Source organism: Dipteris shenzhenensis, chromosome 5 (assembly GCF_047967505.1).
Source record: "Dipteris shenzhenensis isolate YYH24624 ecotype China chromosome 5, Dip_SZ_1.0, whole genome shotgun sequence".
Classification (NCBI taxonomy): Eukaryota; Viridiplantae; Streptophyta; class Polypodiopsida; order Gleicheniales; family Dipteridaceae; genus Dipteris; species Dipteris shenzhenensis.
Genome location: NC_141600.1, coordinates 2,585,620 through 2,602,415, shown reverse-complemented (window position 1 = coordinate 2,602,415; position 16,796 = coordinate 2,585,620). Strand labels below are relative to the sequence as shown.

General features: G+C 42.0%; 1 protein-coding gene across 1 annotated transcript in view; it reads left to right on the top strand.

Moving 5' to 3' along the window:
- The window catches only part of LOC147901492 (NAD(P)-linked oxidoreductase superfamily protein), a 50,964-nt gene that overhangs the window by 27,872 nt on the left and 6,296 nt on the right, over positions 1–16,796 (top strand). Inside the window, exons 5-8 of the mRNA XM_087374678.1 lie at positions 6,936–7,097; positions 7,192–7,214; positions 8,996–9,067; positions 10,130–10,297. Of these exons, the coding sequence (XP_087230804.1) occupies positions 6,936–7,097; positions 7,192–7,214; positions 8,996–9,067; positions 10,130–10,297 (425 nt within the window). The remainder of the gene's footprint in view (positions 1–6,935; positions 7,098–7,191; positions 7,215–8,995; positions 9,068–10,129; positions 10,298–16,796) is intronic.

The window sequence follows — 16,796 nt, the reverse complement described above, 5'->3', positions numbered from 1 at the left end:
TATTGTATGTAAAGCACTCAAGTGTTTGATGCATGAAAGAGGTATATATAGTAAAGTATAAGAATAAAACAAGACATCAGAGAGGCAAAGCCTCTGCCTGCATGGGCTGCATTAGCATTCTCCCCTTCTTCAGAATCACATATGGGGATGCCCTTCTTCAAAACCCCCACCCAATTTTGAAGGACAGGAGCTGAAGTAGAAGCCTGTCCTGGTGAGGGAGAAGAAGCATCCCATTGACGAGATTGAAAGGGGCGTTGCTTCAATATAACCACCTTCTTAGGTTGTTGAAAACCATCTTGATCAATTCCCGCAGATTCCTTCATCTTCTCTTTTTCTTTATCTTTTCCTTTTCCAGCAAGTGACTGCACCTGATTGATTGGTTTGGCATTCTTTGCTCCATTTCTATTTGCTGTCTTAGCTTGAAAATTCTCATTCTTTTCCCGTGTCTGGGGTGGCAAGGCATTGGGAGGGGGCTGATGCAGAACCATTGGGCATTCAGAGGCTAGATGCCCAAACTTGTGGCAGGCAAAACAAGCTCCTACAAACACGTCCCATTTCAATTCAAAATACTTTTTTCCCAATTGCACTCCCTCAACTTCCACTGCAATAGAAGGAGGGGTAGGTGTATCAATGTCCCAGAGAATGCAGAACCTGTTACGGTTTCCCATAAGGCGCGGAGGACAAATGACCTGTCCCAAAGAAGCAACTAGGCCAGGCAACTCTTCATGCATATAGTCCAAGAAGTTAACAACCTCAACCCATACAGGACAATGATGTCGTATAAGACTTTGATAATCCTTGTTTGGAGACGAGGGCATAGCATGTACCATCTGCTTCCCGTAAAACAGGGTAGAGAACTCAAGTAGCCTCTGCTTGCATGAAGCATCTGATAAATGCACCTCATAAAAGCCTCTGGATGCAAAATACACTCCTCTACAAAGCATCCTCCAAGGATGGACTTAATCCACTGTGCGACATCACTGACCGCTGGGATTCTTTCTAGAAAGAAAATTATAACCGCGGGTTGAGATAACTTCCTGAGAGGATTCACAAGGGACGGCAATTCCAATTTGTACGTCACCTCTGGAACTGGTTTGCCCCATTCCTGTCGTGACTGCTGAAAGTCATCCTTAAGGGTGTCAAACACGTACTGAGCTTCCATAGTAAGTTCATCATCTTGTGATGCAGACTCTGAAGGGCGGCGCTTAGCATCTGCGGGTCTTTCTTTTCGAGCATATGTACAAACATCCAAACCTGAAGCCATGATTGAAATACGACAAGACAAGAAGGACTGTACGGAGAAGTATAGAGACAACAAGCAAGACACAGGACTGTACGGAGAAGTATAGAAGCAAAACACAGGACTGTACGGAAAAGACACAGGACTGTACGGAGAAGTACCCCCCACACACACACACACATACTTTTTTTTTTGTGAAACCAGTAACTATATTATTAACATGAGATCAATGTACATGACATTAGACTCTGAGAGAGAGCCTAATGGAAGAACTCAAAAACAGTCAGAAAACACTTCAAGGCTAGTAGCATCCAAGTCCCTCGCAGCATAACTATCATACAGAGATTGCTTGAGGGACATTCTGAAGAAAGCATATGCCTGAGGAAACTGTTGTCCCATCCTAGAATGCAATCTCTGTGTCCAAATGGTCCATAGTACCCAAAAGCGAGTCCAGTGAAAGAAAAGGAGGAATGGAGACATTTGAGATGAGAGGCATCCAAACATCCAGAAGGGTTTCCCGAGTCTGATGGAGGGAAACTGAAGCCGCAGCAAATGAGAGACATGAGTGATCAATATCCGGGAATGCGAGCAAGACCATAATAGATGAGGAACTGTCTCATGGTGATGAGAGCAACGGGGGCAGAAAGGAGAAGCAATGCGGCGTGCTGCCAATTTCACCCCAATGGAAAAAGCTCCCACTATACATTTCCAAAAGAAAATCCTTTGTTTCAATGGCAATTTGGCTTTCCAAAATTTTTTGAGTCGTGATTGCCACCAGGATAAAGGCCTATGCAAATTCCAAAGAGTGTTGGCATGCTTATCAATCCATGGCGATGGAAGAAGAAATCTGTAGACCATGAGGAGGTCAGATTGTGCATTGAAAGCGAACAGATAGCAGGAGATGGAGAGATCAGATTCCAGTCCAATAATCTGTCCTGTACAAACAGTGGAGAAACAGGAACAAATGGCTGCAACATAGTTGTAAGTATTCTCCAAATGGACCTATGATGTAAACCCAAAGGGAATGTCCTGCAAGCTTGTGGAAATGAAAGCATGTAACCTTGTTGATCCACAACATCTCCAACATATCTTATGCCCAATTTCATAAGATTATACGCTTTAATGGGTGCCTGTAAAGCGAGGGGCGATTCAAAGACCTTGCTCCAATGGATGCTTTCCAAGCGAAAAGAATTGCCATGATGAGAAGAAGCACCTGTCCATTTAGCATAAGAGAGAATTCTCTTCCAATCATGAATGAAAGCAGTAGAAAGAGGACAACCAGGAATTTTCCCCTGAAATGTGGTCATGACTGCTTCCCAGTGATCCGTAATCCAGTGCCCATATGTATGGGATGTCATGTTTCCACACATGGCTGCTAACATGATGGCCCATGGCTGTTTTTGCTGAAAAAAATCAGCAATCATAGTGCTCTTTCTTGCCAACATATGAAACTGAAGATTGAGAATATTCAGCCCCCCATGAGTCTTAGGTGAACAAACAGAGTGCATTGGAAGTAGTCGCAAAGCCTTTTTGTGAGATTTGCTTTTCCAAAATATCTCCATGGCCTGGGACATATAGGAAGCCAAATGCTTATGAGACCAGGAAAGAAGAGGCAAATAAAATTGCACATATGCCATAATGATGGATTGTACTATCCGAAGTCGAACATGTAGAGGCCAAGTGGATAGATGCTAGTATTCCAGCTTCTTGTTGATCTTTTGAAGCACCCATTTGAGCTGTTGTTGGGGGGTAATATTCCAGCCAATGGGATACCCTAAGTGCCTCACAATAGTATGGGAAGAAATAATGTGACCTGGCCAGAGAAGTGCATGCCAATCAGCTTCTTTCAAAGCTAGAATATTTGATTTCTGAAAGTTAATATGCAGTCCAGCAGTTATGCCAAAATTATTCAAAGTATGCATCAAATGAGAGAGATCACTTTGAGAATTCCTGGGCATGAAATATGAGTCATCAGCATATGCCTGTGCAAGAAATGGCTGTGCCCCTGGAATTTGCAAGCCATGAAGCTGCCCTCTGTATCTACAAGATGGTCCATATGCAACAATAATGGGTGGGTAGCAATGGCATACAGTGGCGAACTAAGGGGGCAACCCTGTCTCACTGAGCGGGTCATAGTCCAAGTTCTTGACAACCCACCAGCAAGCAAGCACTGCGCGGTGGCATGAGAGTAGAGCCAGTAAATAATGTGAACCAGCCGAGGGCCAAATCCCAGTTTATGCATAGTCTGAGAGATAAAATCCCAATGGACAGTATCAAATGCTTTCGCAATGTCTACTTGCAGAATGAGAACATCTTGTTTGGAATATTTGGCATACTCAATTGCAAGCAAAGCATTGGAGATATTGTCTGTAATCTGCCTTTTGGGAACAAACCCATACTACCTGGGATGAAGTCCTGCATGCAAAATGAATCGAACCCTGAGGACAATCATTTTGGCAATGAGTTTGTAAATGACTGGCATAAGAGATATGGGCCGCCAATCAGCCATTGTCTCAGATAACCTTTTTTTGGGGATCAATTTGACAAGGCCATGTTTCCAAGAAGGAGGAAGAGATTGTTCTGCCCAAGCATGATTGAGATCACCCCAAAATACACGGAAGAATTCAACAGTCAATCCATCCCAACCAGGAGAGCTGCCTTTACGTAAATGACTCAAAGCATCATCCAGTTCATTAAGCTTAAAGGGCTGCTCTAATGCATGAGCCTATTCCCGAGACAATATGGGCTGAGCATGCGTAAGGAATTGAGACCTGGCTGCATTCACTTGCACAGAATGATCAATCTGAGGGGAAAAGAGATGCTGGAAATGACTGGAACATTGCAATTCCAATTTTGATTTGGAGGTAGTCCAGGTGTCATCATCTTTCCTGATCCTGCAAATATCCTCCTTTCGCCTGTCCGCATGTAGGCTTTTAAAGAAGGCTTCGGAGGAGCAGCCCTTGTCCAAAAGGGGTTTCATGCGAGCTCGGATTTGCCACTTCTTTAATTTGCGAAGATCATTTTGGTGGATGATGTGAGCCGCAGAAGCACAAGAATCCTGTCAGAGGAGGTGAGCTGCCTATAAGAGCTGATTACATCCATTTGTTGCTTGTGAGATTGAGCCCATTTCAGCTTGAGCCTGAGGTCTCCCATGTAACTCCGTCCATAGTCTTGAATAACAGCCTGCAAGCGATGAGCAAGACTGATCCAAGCAAAATCCATGTCCTCCTGAGCATGTGAGAGGAGGGGGCGGACAGCCACTTTCACCATGTTATGAAATTGTTGATGAAGCAGATAAGCACTATTAACATGAAGTAGGCGACGACCAAAAGAAGGCATATCATCTGTCAAACGTGCCATAGATAATGTCAAGCATACCGGGAAGTGATCAGATAGCAAGAGGGAATGATCAACCCATAACGCACATGTAAAGTTGGCATACTGCTGAGCATGCAACAAATACCATCTGTCAAGTCGAGCCCAATAATGAGTAAGGGCATTGTGATGGTATGTATAACCCATATCTCTATCCCTTGTTGAGAGCGATAAATCTTCTGCATGCAAGGAAGAAAGCATATCTTCCCAATGTTGAAGCTCAGTGGGGATCATATGAGAACGATGAGTGGTATTGTCTTGAATGGCAGGCGAGTTATTAAAGTCTCCACACAAAAAGGCATTGGACAGCCATGGCACACACACCTTCTCTCTCTCTCTCTCACACACACACACACACACACACACACATTGACCTTCATTACATACACACAGAGAGAGAAGTAGAAGTAGAAGTAGAAATTATTATCGTCCACGGGGGGCCGAAAACGACCCATGGGACCTGAACGGTGTACAAGAAAAGTCTCCTCCGGTGTGGAGGGGTCAAGAATTTTCAAGTTCTTGACAGTACAAAAAGAGGCGGGTAACAAAAGATCCTAATGCTGCCGGCGAGGCAGTGGAAAGGACTGATGTTAACTGTGTGTTGTCTCCCAGTAACTTCCGGTAGTCCTCCCTAATGTGTGCATAACTGGGACACTGCAGAGCTATATGTGCCTCTGTCTCCACTGTTTGAGAGTCACAAAATCTGCATATTCTGGCATGTCGCGGAAGATTCAACCACGCTCCCTTCTCAATTGTAAGCACGTGAGATCTAGTCCGGAATCTAGCAATATTTCTGCGATAGAGCAAGGGGATGGAAGTGCTGATGTATGCCTGAGCAGGGGCCTCTTTTGTCATATATGTGGACCAACATGTGGGGTTGATGTGATCTTGGTAATACTCCAGCTTCACCCTCTTCTTTGTTGTTAGCCATTGAGTCTGTAGAGTGCTTAGTAGGGACATCTGAAACTCTTGGATATCAATTCTTGCGGGTGGCATAGTCAGGTATGAGTCTACATTCCATCTGCTGAACCACTTCCTTATATCTGTCCCCCATTTTGTGCAAATGATCTTGCTCTTATGGTTCTTTTGAAGTTTCATGCTGGCCATCCATGCCCTGTGAGGTAATCTATCTGTTTGCATTTGTTGTACCTCCACTAAGTATTGCTCTAACCAAAGCATGGAACTCGATAAGTCTCCTGCCTGTTTCTAATAGTAGCACCGAGTATGGAGTAGTTGCCTTTACACCTAAGTGGCGGCGTAAGAAAGCCTTCTGCATTTTTTTGATCTCATTCCATGTCGATGGGGGAATGCTGCCTCCCCATACTTCCGCTCCATAGAGTACTGTTTGAACCACATATGCATCAAACAAAATGTTCCGAATCTTCCAATTGCGAGTGTCGGTGTGCCTGCAGTCATTTTCAAAGTGATAGTATTTGCCCCAGCCTGTGTCTAGTCTTCTTTGGACACATTGCCACCATCTATGATCTGCTGGAATATCAATTCCTAGGTATTTAAAAGTATTGACATATTCGAGGGGCTGTCCATCGAATATAATGTCTAGGGGATGTAAAGGCTCAATGGTGCACACTGCCATCATTTTGGTTTTGTTGACATTTACCTGCAGCCCGCTCTCTAGACAAAAGGTCTTCAATATCTGTAATAGTTTGTGCATGTGGTCGGGATCATATGCAAAAAGAACTATATCATCTGCATATAGCAGTAACAATATTACCCACACTCCTATTTTGGGGCCTTGTATGTCTTTTGTTGACATCGCTTCTTTTACAAGTTCTTCTAGCCTGTCAATGCATATCCCAAATAAAGTGGGTGAGAGTGGGCAGCCTTGCTTGACTCCCATGTTGCTTTGAAATGCAGTCGATAGTCCCTGAGATTGCTTCAATCGGCATAGAACTTTTTCATATATCCGGGAGATGCCCACTCTGAGTGTTAGAGGGACCTCCAGGATGTGCATTCTATCCCATAAACCTCCTCGTGGTACTGTATCAAATGCTTTTCTGAAATCAACAAAGCAACAGAGTAGAGTGTTTCTATGTAATCTGCTTTCATCCATGAGGACCCTCAGTGTAACAAGGTGGTCTGCAGTTATGTGTTCTTTGCGGAAGCCTGCTTGCCCAATAGCCCTTTTCTTGGCTTCTTCTGCCCAGCTGCTGATTTTTGCTTCAAGTATTGTACTAAAAAGTTTGGCTGGGGTGGAGCTGACCATTATAGTTCGATAGAGAGAGAGAGAGAGAGAGAGAGAGAGAGAGAGAGAGAGAGAGAGAGAGAGAGTCTCAGGAATTGGCACATGTATTGTTATTAGATTTATTGAGGAGAGGCAAAAGGAAGATAAGACAAAGATCATAGTGGCAACAAAATTTGCCGCACTTCCATGGAGATTGGGGAAAGGCAGCCTTGTATGTGCATTGAAGGAGTCCTTGAAACGGCTTGGGCTCTCTTACGTTGACTTATACCAGCTTCATTGGTATGCGGTATGGATTCTTTTGGTTCTGTTGTGCTATTGCTTTAAAAGTGATGGTATAGATAAATTTTCTAATAGATGTTGCTCACTTTTGCAGGCCTGGGCTTTGGGGAAATGAAGGTTTCTGCCCTCACTACATGAATCAGTTCATTTATTTTCCTTCTTTCACCAAATACTAAATTTGATGATTAATTTGTATCATATGCTACGTTTTCTCTGTAATTTTCACGCTATGACATGCTCATTCAAAGTTTTTCCTTTGTCCTTTTATTTATTTGGTTTTATGTAGGAGAAACATCAGCTTTGAGGTCATTTTCACAAGACCAGAAATGTTTTTTCACTAATTAATTTCCATTACAAAGTGTTATAAGTTTTACCATTCTCTAGTTTAATAAATTTATAAGAGGAAAAGTCTTTGTAGCAGTTGAATAGAGTCTTTGTCTCGTACTAAGAAAAGTCTTTGTAGCAGTTGAATAGAGTCTTTGTCTCGTACTATCTTTCATTGGTTTTTCTAAGGAGGGCTCATGTGAACTTCCTAAACTTTGAGTGTTTTTGTATCCCTCTTTCCTTAGGTCTGCTCCCCTTTACAGACATACACATGGGCTAGGGTGCACACGCACACAAAAGAAGATATGGCATATGGGGAGCTATATCATTTGTGTATATACTATTTTGTTCTTACCTCAGTCTCAGTAATGACCCTCGAGGATATCTTCTCTTCTTTGAGTGCCCTTTGGTTATATGGTCGCCTACGGTGGAGAAATTATCTGGAGGCTGTGCTTCTATGAAACAGAAGTTTTATTTTTTGTGATCTTCTTGAGTTAGCATTTCTTGTATACCTTACAAATATTGCTTGCTTAATTTTCCAACTTTTGGGGCACCTATGGGTTCTTTTCCGATATATTCTTGCTATGTTTCTATTCACATGAAAAATTTAAAGAATGAGGTTTGAAATTGCTCCTATCAGAAGTCCAAATCCATATTTCACAGTTAACCTGTTCTTTCAGTTTTAAAGTTTTGCCGTGTAGTCAGAAAAGGAGTGTGTCCTATAAGGATCTGCTGCTTGAGTCTATGCCCACTCCTTTTCTAAACTGCTTCAGTCCTAAGGAAGGTGCAGGAGTGAGCAATGAGCTCTAAACATACGTAATGTTAATTGCATCTTAATATGGATTGCATGCAGCATGTGCTTCATCGATGAGCACATGATTAGGTCTATAGGATACGTTTTCCTATTACAAATTTCGAGAGGAAAATATGGAATCTAAAAGGTTCTGCAGTCATCGATTAGGTGATATGCTGCCCTGTAGCTGATATTGGAGGTCGAACAACTAAGCAGGATCACAGTCTGGACTTCACTAATGAGGTTGGACTGTTCATAGGATTTGAATATCTTATATTTCTCCAAGCTCGTCCTGAAGGAATTCAGAACAAAGAAAGTTCTTTACATCTTTGAAATATTTATTTCAAGGCATTCAAAAAGTTTTATCCTCTGTTATGAAATTTTCAAGTATCTTCAGCTATGAGCCTATTATTTGATAAGTACATTTACTTAATATTTTTCCTGAAGTGCGGTCTTGTCTGCATATTTGATGGGTCATTCACTTCCGATAACCTTTAATAGAAGCATCCTAAAAGGATGTTTAAGATATGGTGTGAAGGGATAAAAACCATGTTTGAACATGACAGTAGAATTTGGTGAACATCTTTTAAATCGATCAGATTTAGAGAGCAGAATTGATTGTGTATTGTTTTCACCATTTTATACACGGAAATTTATTATGAGTGTCGTCACATTAGATGCCACAAATTTTGTAACGAGCATGTATAATCTCCACTGCATTTATGTGATTGGCGAATCAATGTTCTTGAGAGAGCAATTAACTCCTGTATGCAAATTGCAGATTATATTGATGGGTTGGCTGATGCTGTCGAGCAAGGTCTTGTGAAGGCAGTTGGAGTATCAAACTATAATGGTATACCACAACTATAAGGTTTTCAATGTTGAGATAGGCAACCTTTAATTTTTCTTCAAAAGAGAATTGAAGTCCCATTATTTGATATTCTATTGACTACTTTTAGAACCACAATTGTGCTCATACACAAGATATGGGCAAAAACGTGTTCCTTAGACCAGAGGAAACCACCCTCTGACCCAAGCCCCTCTATTACATGCAGAGCACGATTTTTCCAGCAAGCATCATTAGTACATAAATATGCAATGAATTCTAATTGTGATATCCTAAATCTATTGTGAGTGGTTGTGCTATTCAGTTGATGCTGAAATTCCCAGTTAGATAAATCTCACTTCAGGGTAAAAATTATCATCGTTCACTAACAACAATGGGCATATTTAAACAAGGGAATAGGTCAAAGATCGCATGTCCTTGATTGGCTCCCTTTCTTTTGTCCTTATGATTGCAGTCCACGAAAGGCATACTTGCATGAAGGTTTTACTACCAAAGTGTAGTAATAAAACCTTGAAAGTTGGGTATCCTACAAGACTGGTTCTAAGTAGTAATGCTTGATGTGGCGTGCTCTCTCCTTTTGCAATAATTATGTAGGAATGTTCGCAATGCTTATAGGGAGATGATCCGTTTACTCAACCGAATCTAATTCTGCTATCAAGCAGTCTTAAATTAGGACACAAGTGCGAGACTGGGAGGCACACCATCGTAAACACTGTAGCTATCCATGTAGAATGTCAAGAAATGCTTTGCAGATGGTTTAGAGGGGAGATGTATATGAATTTCTTCACACTCAAATCTTTTGGTGTTATCGAATAATGATATATAATCGAATAGTGGTTTGCTAAAGATTTGACGCTCCATATCAAAGTCCCGATTGGTGCTTTTCTGAGATGAGACTGTCAATTGTAGCCTTCTTTCTGTATGCTAAGTAGTATTGTTAGAAACACCCCCCTTCCCCCCCTTCTCTCTTTCTCTCCTTATCTCACCTTTCAATATTTGTTTGAATGTGCAATATACTTTTGCTCCATAGGATTTCAACTGTTGATGGATGGTCTTGTTGATAAACAGAACAAAGGCTCAGAAGCGCATTTGCTCAACTCAAGAAGCGGGGGATCCCATTAGCGTCAAATCAAGTCCATTACAGTTTAATCTACAGAGCTCCAGAAACAAACGGTGTTAAGAAGACATGCATGGAACTTGGGGTCAGTCTTATAGCTTACTCTCCTATCGGGCAAGGTAAAACGACGAATTATTTTCTTAAATATATAACACTTTGTGTATATGGGTTTACGCACATGAGCTAATGCCATGGACTTTTGAAAAGGAACTAATATGGCTCCATCATGATAGTCCGTTATAGCCTTCTCTATTCCTCAAGTAGCTCCTAGTGTGAAGGTTTTAAATCTTCCACTGACATGGCTTTTTATTTCGGTCGTTTGTTCCCAAAAAGATTTGCTTTCACAAGTAATCTCCCACGTGAGCACCTCATAGCATCTGTTGTGTATTATCCTGCTAAAGGATGGGTATAAAAGCAACTCGGGTTCCTTCTTACAGCTTATATGGGTCTCAGGCAAGGTAATATAGATGTGTTTGTCTTTCACGTATTGTAATTCTTTTAATCTTTATAACATAATGAAAAAAAGGTGTGAGTGGAGGTGCACATACCTTGACATTCGTCTCACTCTGTACAATAGGTGGCTTATAGACTTTTGGACATGACTAACCTAGAGTATTAGTCACATCATCTTTCAAACCATAAAAGCCTTTATTATCCTTTCTATGAACATAATCATTATTCCTTCTTGATGGGATTTCTGAGAAGCATTGTGTAGTTGGCAAAATCCCTAATAAATTTACCGTACAACTTGGCAAGATCCTTTCGTGGCTGCAGCCACTCATACATTTATTAAATACATTTTTTAAATAATTCTTACAATCCATCGCATGTAGCGACACAAACGATAATGGTCACACTTGCCTAATTTATAGCTTCTTATATTCCAGTCCTCTTGGCTTGTTGGTAAGATTTTGAGTGTTGGTAATCCCTTCTCGATCAAGGATGGATATGCCATGCAAGTCTAGAATGGCCACGAGTGCAAGTGTGACCTTATTCACATTTTAGACAGCAGCTGTCTTCAAGTCCATCCAATATTAGCTCAACTTTTCTAAGCTACATGATTCAAAAATCCTAGTCTCTACTTTGATCCTGTCATGGCCTGCATTGTTCCCAAGATACTCAATTGCATATGTTGGAAAACTTCCACCATGTGCTTGACTCGCATGATGTGCTTTTGTTCATTATTGTTGAGATAGACGATCTTATCAAGAATGCCAGCACAAGCCGAAGTAAAGGGCTGCTTACTCTTCAATGGAAGGAAAGTGGCAAGTGCATCAATCTCTGGAAAGGCATTCATTTTAAGTCCTTGCAAGCCTCTCGTTGTGTGGAGGGCTGGCCTCTGCACACAAACCACTTGATGGTACATGGTACCTAGACTATGCAAGAAGCCAATTTATTGAATTTGGAACTTCTCTTTTTGTGGCATTCCATGTGAGGGAGGACACATAAGGTGGTGCATGAGCTAGGATATATAAAGCAATGTGGCATATGTGTGCCAGATACAGGGTCCGTGATGGGATTGGTGGCTTCCCCTTTGAGAGAAGCCCCCATGCAATAGTGGGGTCACCTCGGAAAAATGAATCTCCTCATTCAACCTATGTGAGAGGAAAGCCCACCTCTTACAGCATGTAAGATGGTGTGAGATCCGCTGTGCCTCGGATGTCATCAAATGCCCCAAATCCTACTCATGTATGAAGTGAGATCTCATCTCTTGGTACTCAGCATCAAACCATGGGTTCTAGGGAAACTTCCCAGCTAAGGGGCCTGCTGCGGATCAAGTCGTGCTTGGGAATGATCTGATGGCAGCATCATGAACCACTGCTACAAGAGTGTTTGAGGCATGGGCGAGGTTTGTGTCATCTCCAAGGGAGGTCGATAACTCATGGGACAAGTGGCTCACATAGACCACATAGATGGCATGTCAAAATGTATCCTAACATGGGTGGGGGCAGGAGGATCATGCCCTGTGTCTGGCATAGTAGTCAAGATTTTGAATGTTGGTAGGAATGGTCACCGGGGAAGGATTGCAAAATCATGCACCTATGATACAAAGACCCATCAAGTAGTCCATTGTACTTGTCCCCACCATGGAGACGGAGGTGGCATCATTTAAGAATTGAAGATCAGAAGGCATGTCAGAGAGGGGTTTCAAGGCTAGAACTCTTTAAAGAAAACTAGGGAGAGGTAATCCTCTCGTAGGCATTTTTGGTCTAGAAAGACCCTTGAAGGTTCAAGCATGTCAATGGCTCTTTACGCAACCTCCAACCATGCTTAGCATGGACTTCTAGACAACCATAGGGACTTGGGGTCCATAGCTCCTATCTCCAACAACAATTATTTTCATAGTCTTTTGATGGATTTTATAAAAGCAAGCCAATGGTAGTCAATCATAAGTCAAAAGTAGTGCAGCTATGCCACATTGTGGAAAAAAGGTCAACTCCGTTGTAAGGAGTGGAATTGGATGACATGCTTGTCACTGGGTCAGCTATGGATAAAATTGCAGATTTCAAAGTTGATTTGCAGAAATCATTTGCAATGATAGACATGGGCTGATTGCACTATTACTTGGGAATCCACTTTGCATATGTTGAGGGGGGTATAATGATGAGTCCGTCCAAGTACATTGGACAGCTTATACACCGCTTCCAGTTTGAAGATTGCAAGCCAGTTTCTACACCATTGGAGCCTGGATTTCGTTTCTCCTAGGAGTGCACCCTTTGATGCCACCCTTTATCGTAAGCTGTGGGCTGCCTTATTTATTTATGTCATACCTGGCCTGATCTTCAGTATTCCATCTCCCAGTTGAGCAGGTACATGCACATGCCTAGTACTCAGCATTGGCAATCAGTGAAGCGGGTCTTCCATTACTTGAAGGCCACACAAAATTTGGGATTGTTCTATGGTGATGAGTCTCCCACTGGTCTTGAATGCTTTCACGGATAGTGACTAGGCAGGTTGTTATGACACGAGAGTGTCTCACAATGGCAATTGTTTCATGCTTGGATCTTCATGCATTTCATGGTTCAGGAAGAAGCAACCTACAATTGCTACTTCCCGTAGTGAAGCTGAATACATGGTAGCCTTCATAGCTACAGTAGAGTGTGTTTGGCTCCGTAAGCTACTCGTAGATGTTGACATTAGCCAGTCAGCTTCTACTACCATCTGCACCGATAGCCAAAGTGCTTTGCCTATTGTGGGAAACCCAGTGTCTCATGCACACACAAAGCACATTGAGGTTCATTATCATTATGTTCGAGAGCATTAGGAGGGTAGAACAAATGATTAAGGTCCTTGTTGTCATTCAATCCTCCACTTAATGATAGGTCATATTCTACATCGACTATGGCTTGAACAATAGCACACATCTTGAGTAGATGCCCAACCAAATCCTTGAGAACCATCACGCCAAGTTTGAGGCTTGGCATGATAGAAAATGTAAGGTGGATTACTTTGAGGGTGGGCCTTAGCAAATGAGAGATACGTTGGATGAGAAGGCCCTAAAATGCATATTGGTTGCCTACAGCAATGAAAGCAATTGATATCAGCTCTACCATTCCCATATTCAAAAGATTTTTATCAATAGATGTGATCTTTGTTAGAATACAAATCAGACCATGATTGAGTTAGAACAATTTTTTGTTATATAGATTCCCCTATTGATAGTAGTTTATAGGGGTTGCCCCCACATCCAATAAATGCTAGTTTGTGCATGCCAAAAAATCAAGCACTTCAAGTTTCACAATAGACTTTGGCTGCTCTAGAACATGATTATGAACAATAGGATTAAAACATGAAGATGTGAAGGAAAGTGTAAGTTTCGTGAAGATATGCATGGGGTCTAAGAGGTGATTGATTAGCAATTGACCCCAATAAGGAATCTCATAGAATATTGATAGCCTTTTAATCCTAGGTGTTACATGCCCTTTATTATCTCTCCATGCACCTATGCAAATCACTTGCCTTCAAGGTAGGTAGTTTTAGAGTTGATGATCCCATCATGTGCAAGGTGGTCATATGAGAGGTGTCAAATCGTGAACCTCATACGCCATCCTCTTCAAATGTCAAGGGTTTCATGCTTCCAATCGATCACCAAAAATATGACAAGCATGGTACCCAATTTCTCTCATACCAATATGCATAAGAGCAAGGATTTATATCATGCATGTTTAGACACATAGCTTGTAGTGATATGGCATGTTTCTCTTTTGAGATACAACATGGTCAACTCTCAAGATTGTGTTCCTATAGCCTTCAAAACCACCATGAGGAAATGGGTGATAATTGACAAACATCTCAATAATGGATGGCCAATTGAGTTGCAAGTACTCAAGGTCAAGCAGGGAATCAAGGGGGGAATCACGAGAGAATCAAGGGAGAATCAAGAAGGTATGTATTAGAGAATTCTCCCGTGAAGTTTGAATCCCTTTCGATCTTTTGTTTTCTAGCTTGTTGCTCTATAGGGCACATTGATGAGCATTGGTGAGTAGTGCCTTCATTGTTAATCTTATCATAAGGTCTCTTCAAGAACTATCCTTGTTCCTCATAGATAACTATATCCCAGTTTTCCTAGCCTCCTTTACTTTTGGAATATGGGCTAGATTTTTACTTGAGTGATGTGCCCACTATGACCTCTGTCTAGGCATGTTGTTGCTATCCACTATGAGCTGGAGACATACAGTTGTCCTATGTTCCCACAGAGGACAACTTAGTAGATCTCTTCAAGAAGGCCCTACGAGGGCCCAAGTTTGAGGCTTTTCGACATGCCTTACACGTGGCACCATTTGTTACGTTATGTTGATCTCCCTTTACTGTAATAAGTTGCTATATCCATCTTGGACGAATATGTGCAACCATGATATAGTTTCCAAGTATACCTGAGATGTATTCAGGATATTTCAGCCATACCATGGAGGGGGGTTTGTTAGGGTAGTCTTAGGACTTAGTCAACCCTTAGGTTGACTTCATTGGTCAACCATATAGTTGACTTCGAGGCTATATAGGCCACCCCTTGTACTTTCTCATTATCCATTTGCAAGTACTTCGTGTTACTTCAGCTTCTTGTTTTCTCGCACTCCCATTCCATTCACCCAACATGTGGATGGGATTAGGGCTTGGCTGACCAAGGAAGCAGAATGGCAAGGGAAGACTAGGTTGGGGTGACACCAATGGTGTTCTGGGTGGAGGGTTCAGAGGGGGAGGGGAAGGTTGGGAATGATGGGGAGAAGGCTTCCCACGGGGGATCAGGGTGTGTGGGGTGCGTTGGAGAGGAGATTCTGAAATTGGGGTTCCAGGAGTGAAAACCATTCCCCCAAAAAGGCAACCATGGAGAACCCTCAATTACTTACCCATCTACTTACCTCAAGGGCTTGTGTCCATCATATCCTTCATGAGCTTTCATCTATGCGCTTTCCTTGCATGCTTGATCCTGCACTTTCTTTTCTTCCTATCGTAATCCTGAATCTAAATCTTATTGTTTGCTATCTGGGGAATTGTTGGGTCTAGAGCCACCTATGGGCTGGTCACATGGGAGGGTGTTGAGTGCCTGATCAGACCAAAGGGTCAGATTCCTAGACATTCCTCTAGCTAGACCAAGGGCCACTTTCTAGATGTCTATTTCCAAGTGAAACAAAGTTCTCTGCACTCTCCTTGCATGCTTGACCTGAATCATCCTAGCTACAAAGTCGTATGCATTATGTGCCTTCCAAAATTCCAGCTGTTTGATTGCCTTTGTCTACATCTTTCTAGTTACTTTTCATTGTGTAGTATCAACTAATTGCCTTTCTCACATCTTTCCCATACAGATCCCTTATGTGCATGTTTATGTTGAAACACTTTGAGGCCTTTGGGATTGCAAATTTGTCTCAAATACACCGAATTGTTGTGAAATCTTTGTAATGGAGTGCTCTTGTTTCTTCTTAATGAAGTGGCCATTTTTTCAATACCTTCTTCAAGCATGCTAAGTCATCGGTGATGTAAACACAGGAGTCATGAAGTAAAAAGCCACGAAATCAGCTAAGTGATCCCAAACATTACCACCATATACCATTGGAAGGTGCAATCCTTTGCCTCAATGCCATGGCATAACATGCTTAGGCACCCCATTGTGACGAGGTTGTCTTTTGATGACCTACCTCAGTAATGGATATTTGGTAATAATTTATGAATGAGAGATATCCTAAACTGAGAGTGGCCTTCAATTCCAATTCCCCCTATCTTCTTGGTTGTAGCACTATCTGAATGGTCACCTTGGTCGCCTCATCTATGCTTTGTGGCTCTGTATCTGCATCATCCTAGCCCAGATTGGGTGCTTTTGTGTTACTCTTCATAGTCTCCCTGGACTCAATCCAAGTTGCTCACTGGGTGGTGCTGACATATCAATATTGGGGCTTTTCCTCTCAGTTCGCATGTATCCTTCTAGATGACACACTTTTCATGCTTAGCTTCTTTCAGTATCCAAGGAAGAGTTTCTTGAGAGGGAGTCATGACATGGGTTTTGAATGAGGCTGTTTCAAGCACCTCGATTAGTATCATCCAACATCCCAACCTCGAGATCTACCTCATTATTGCTATGAAGCCACTTCACATGCTCTTGCCATAACTTACATTTTAATTTTTAAT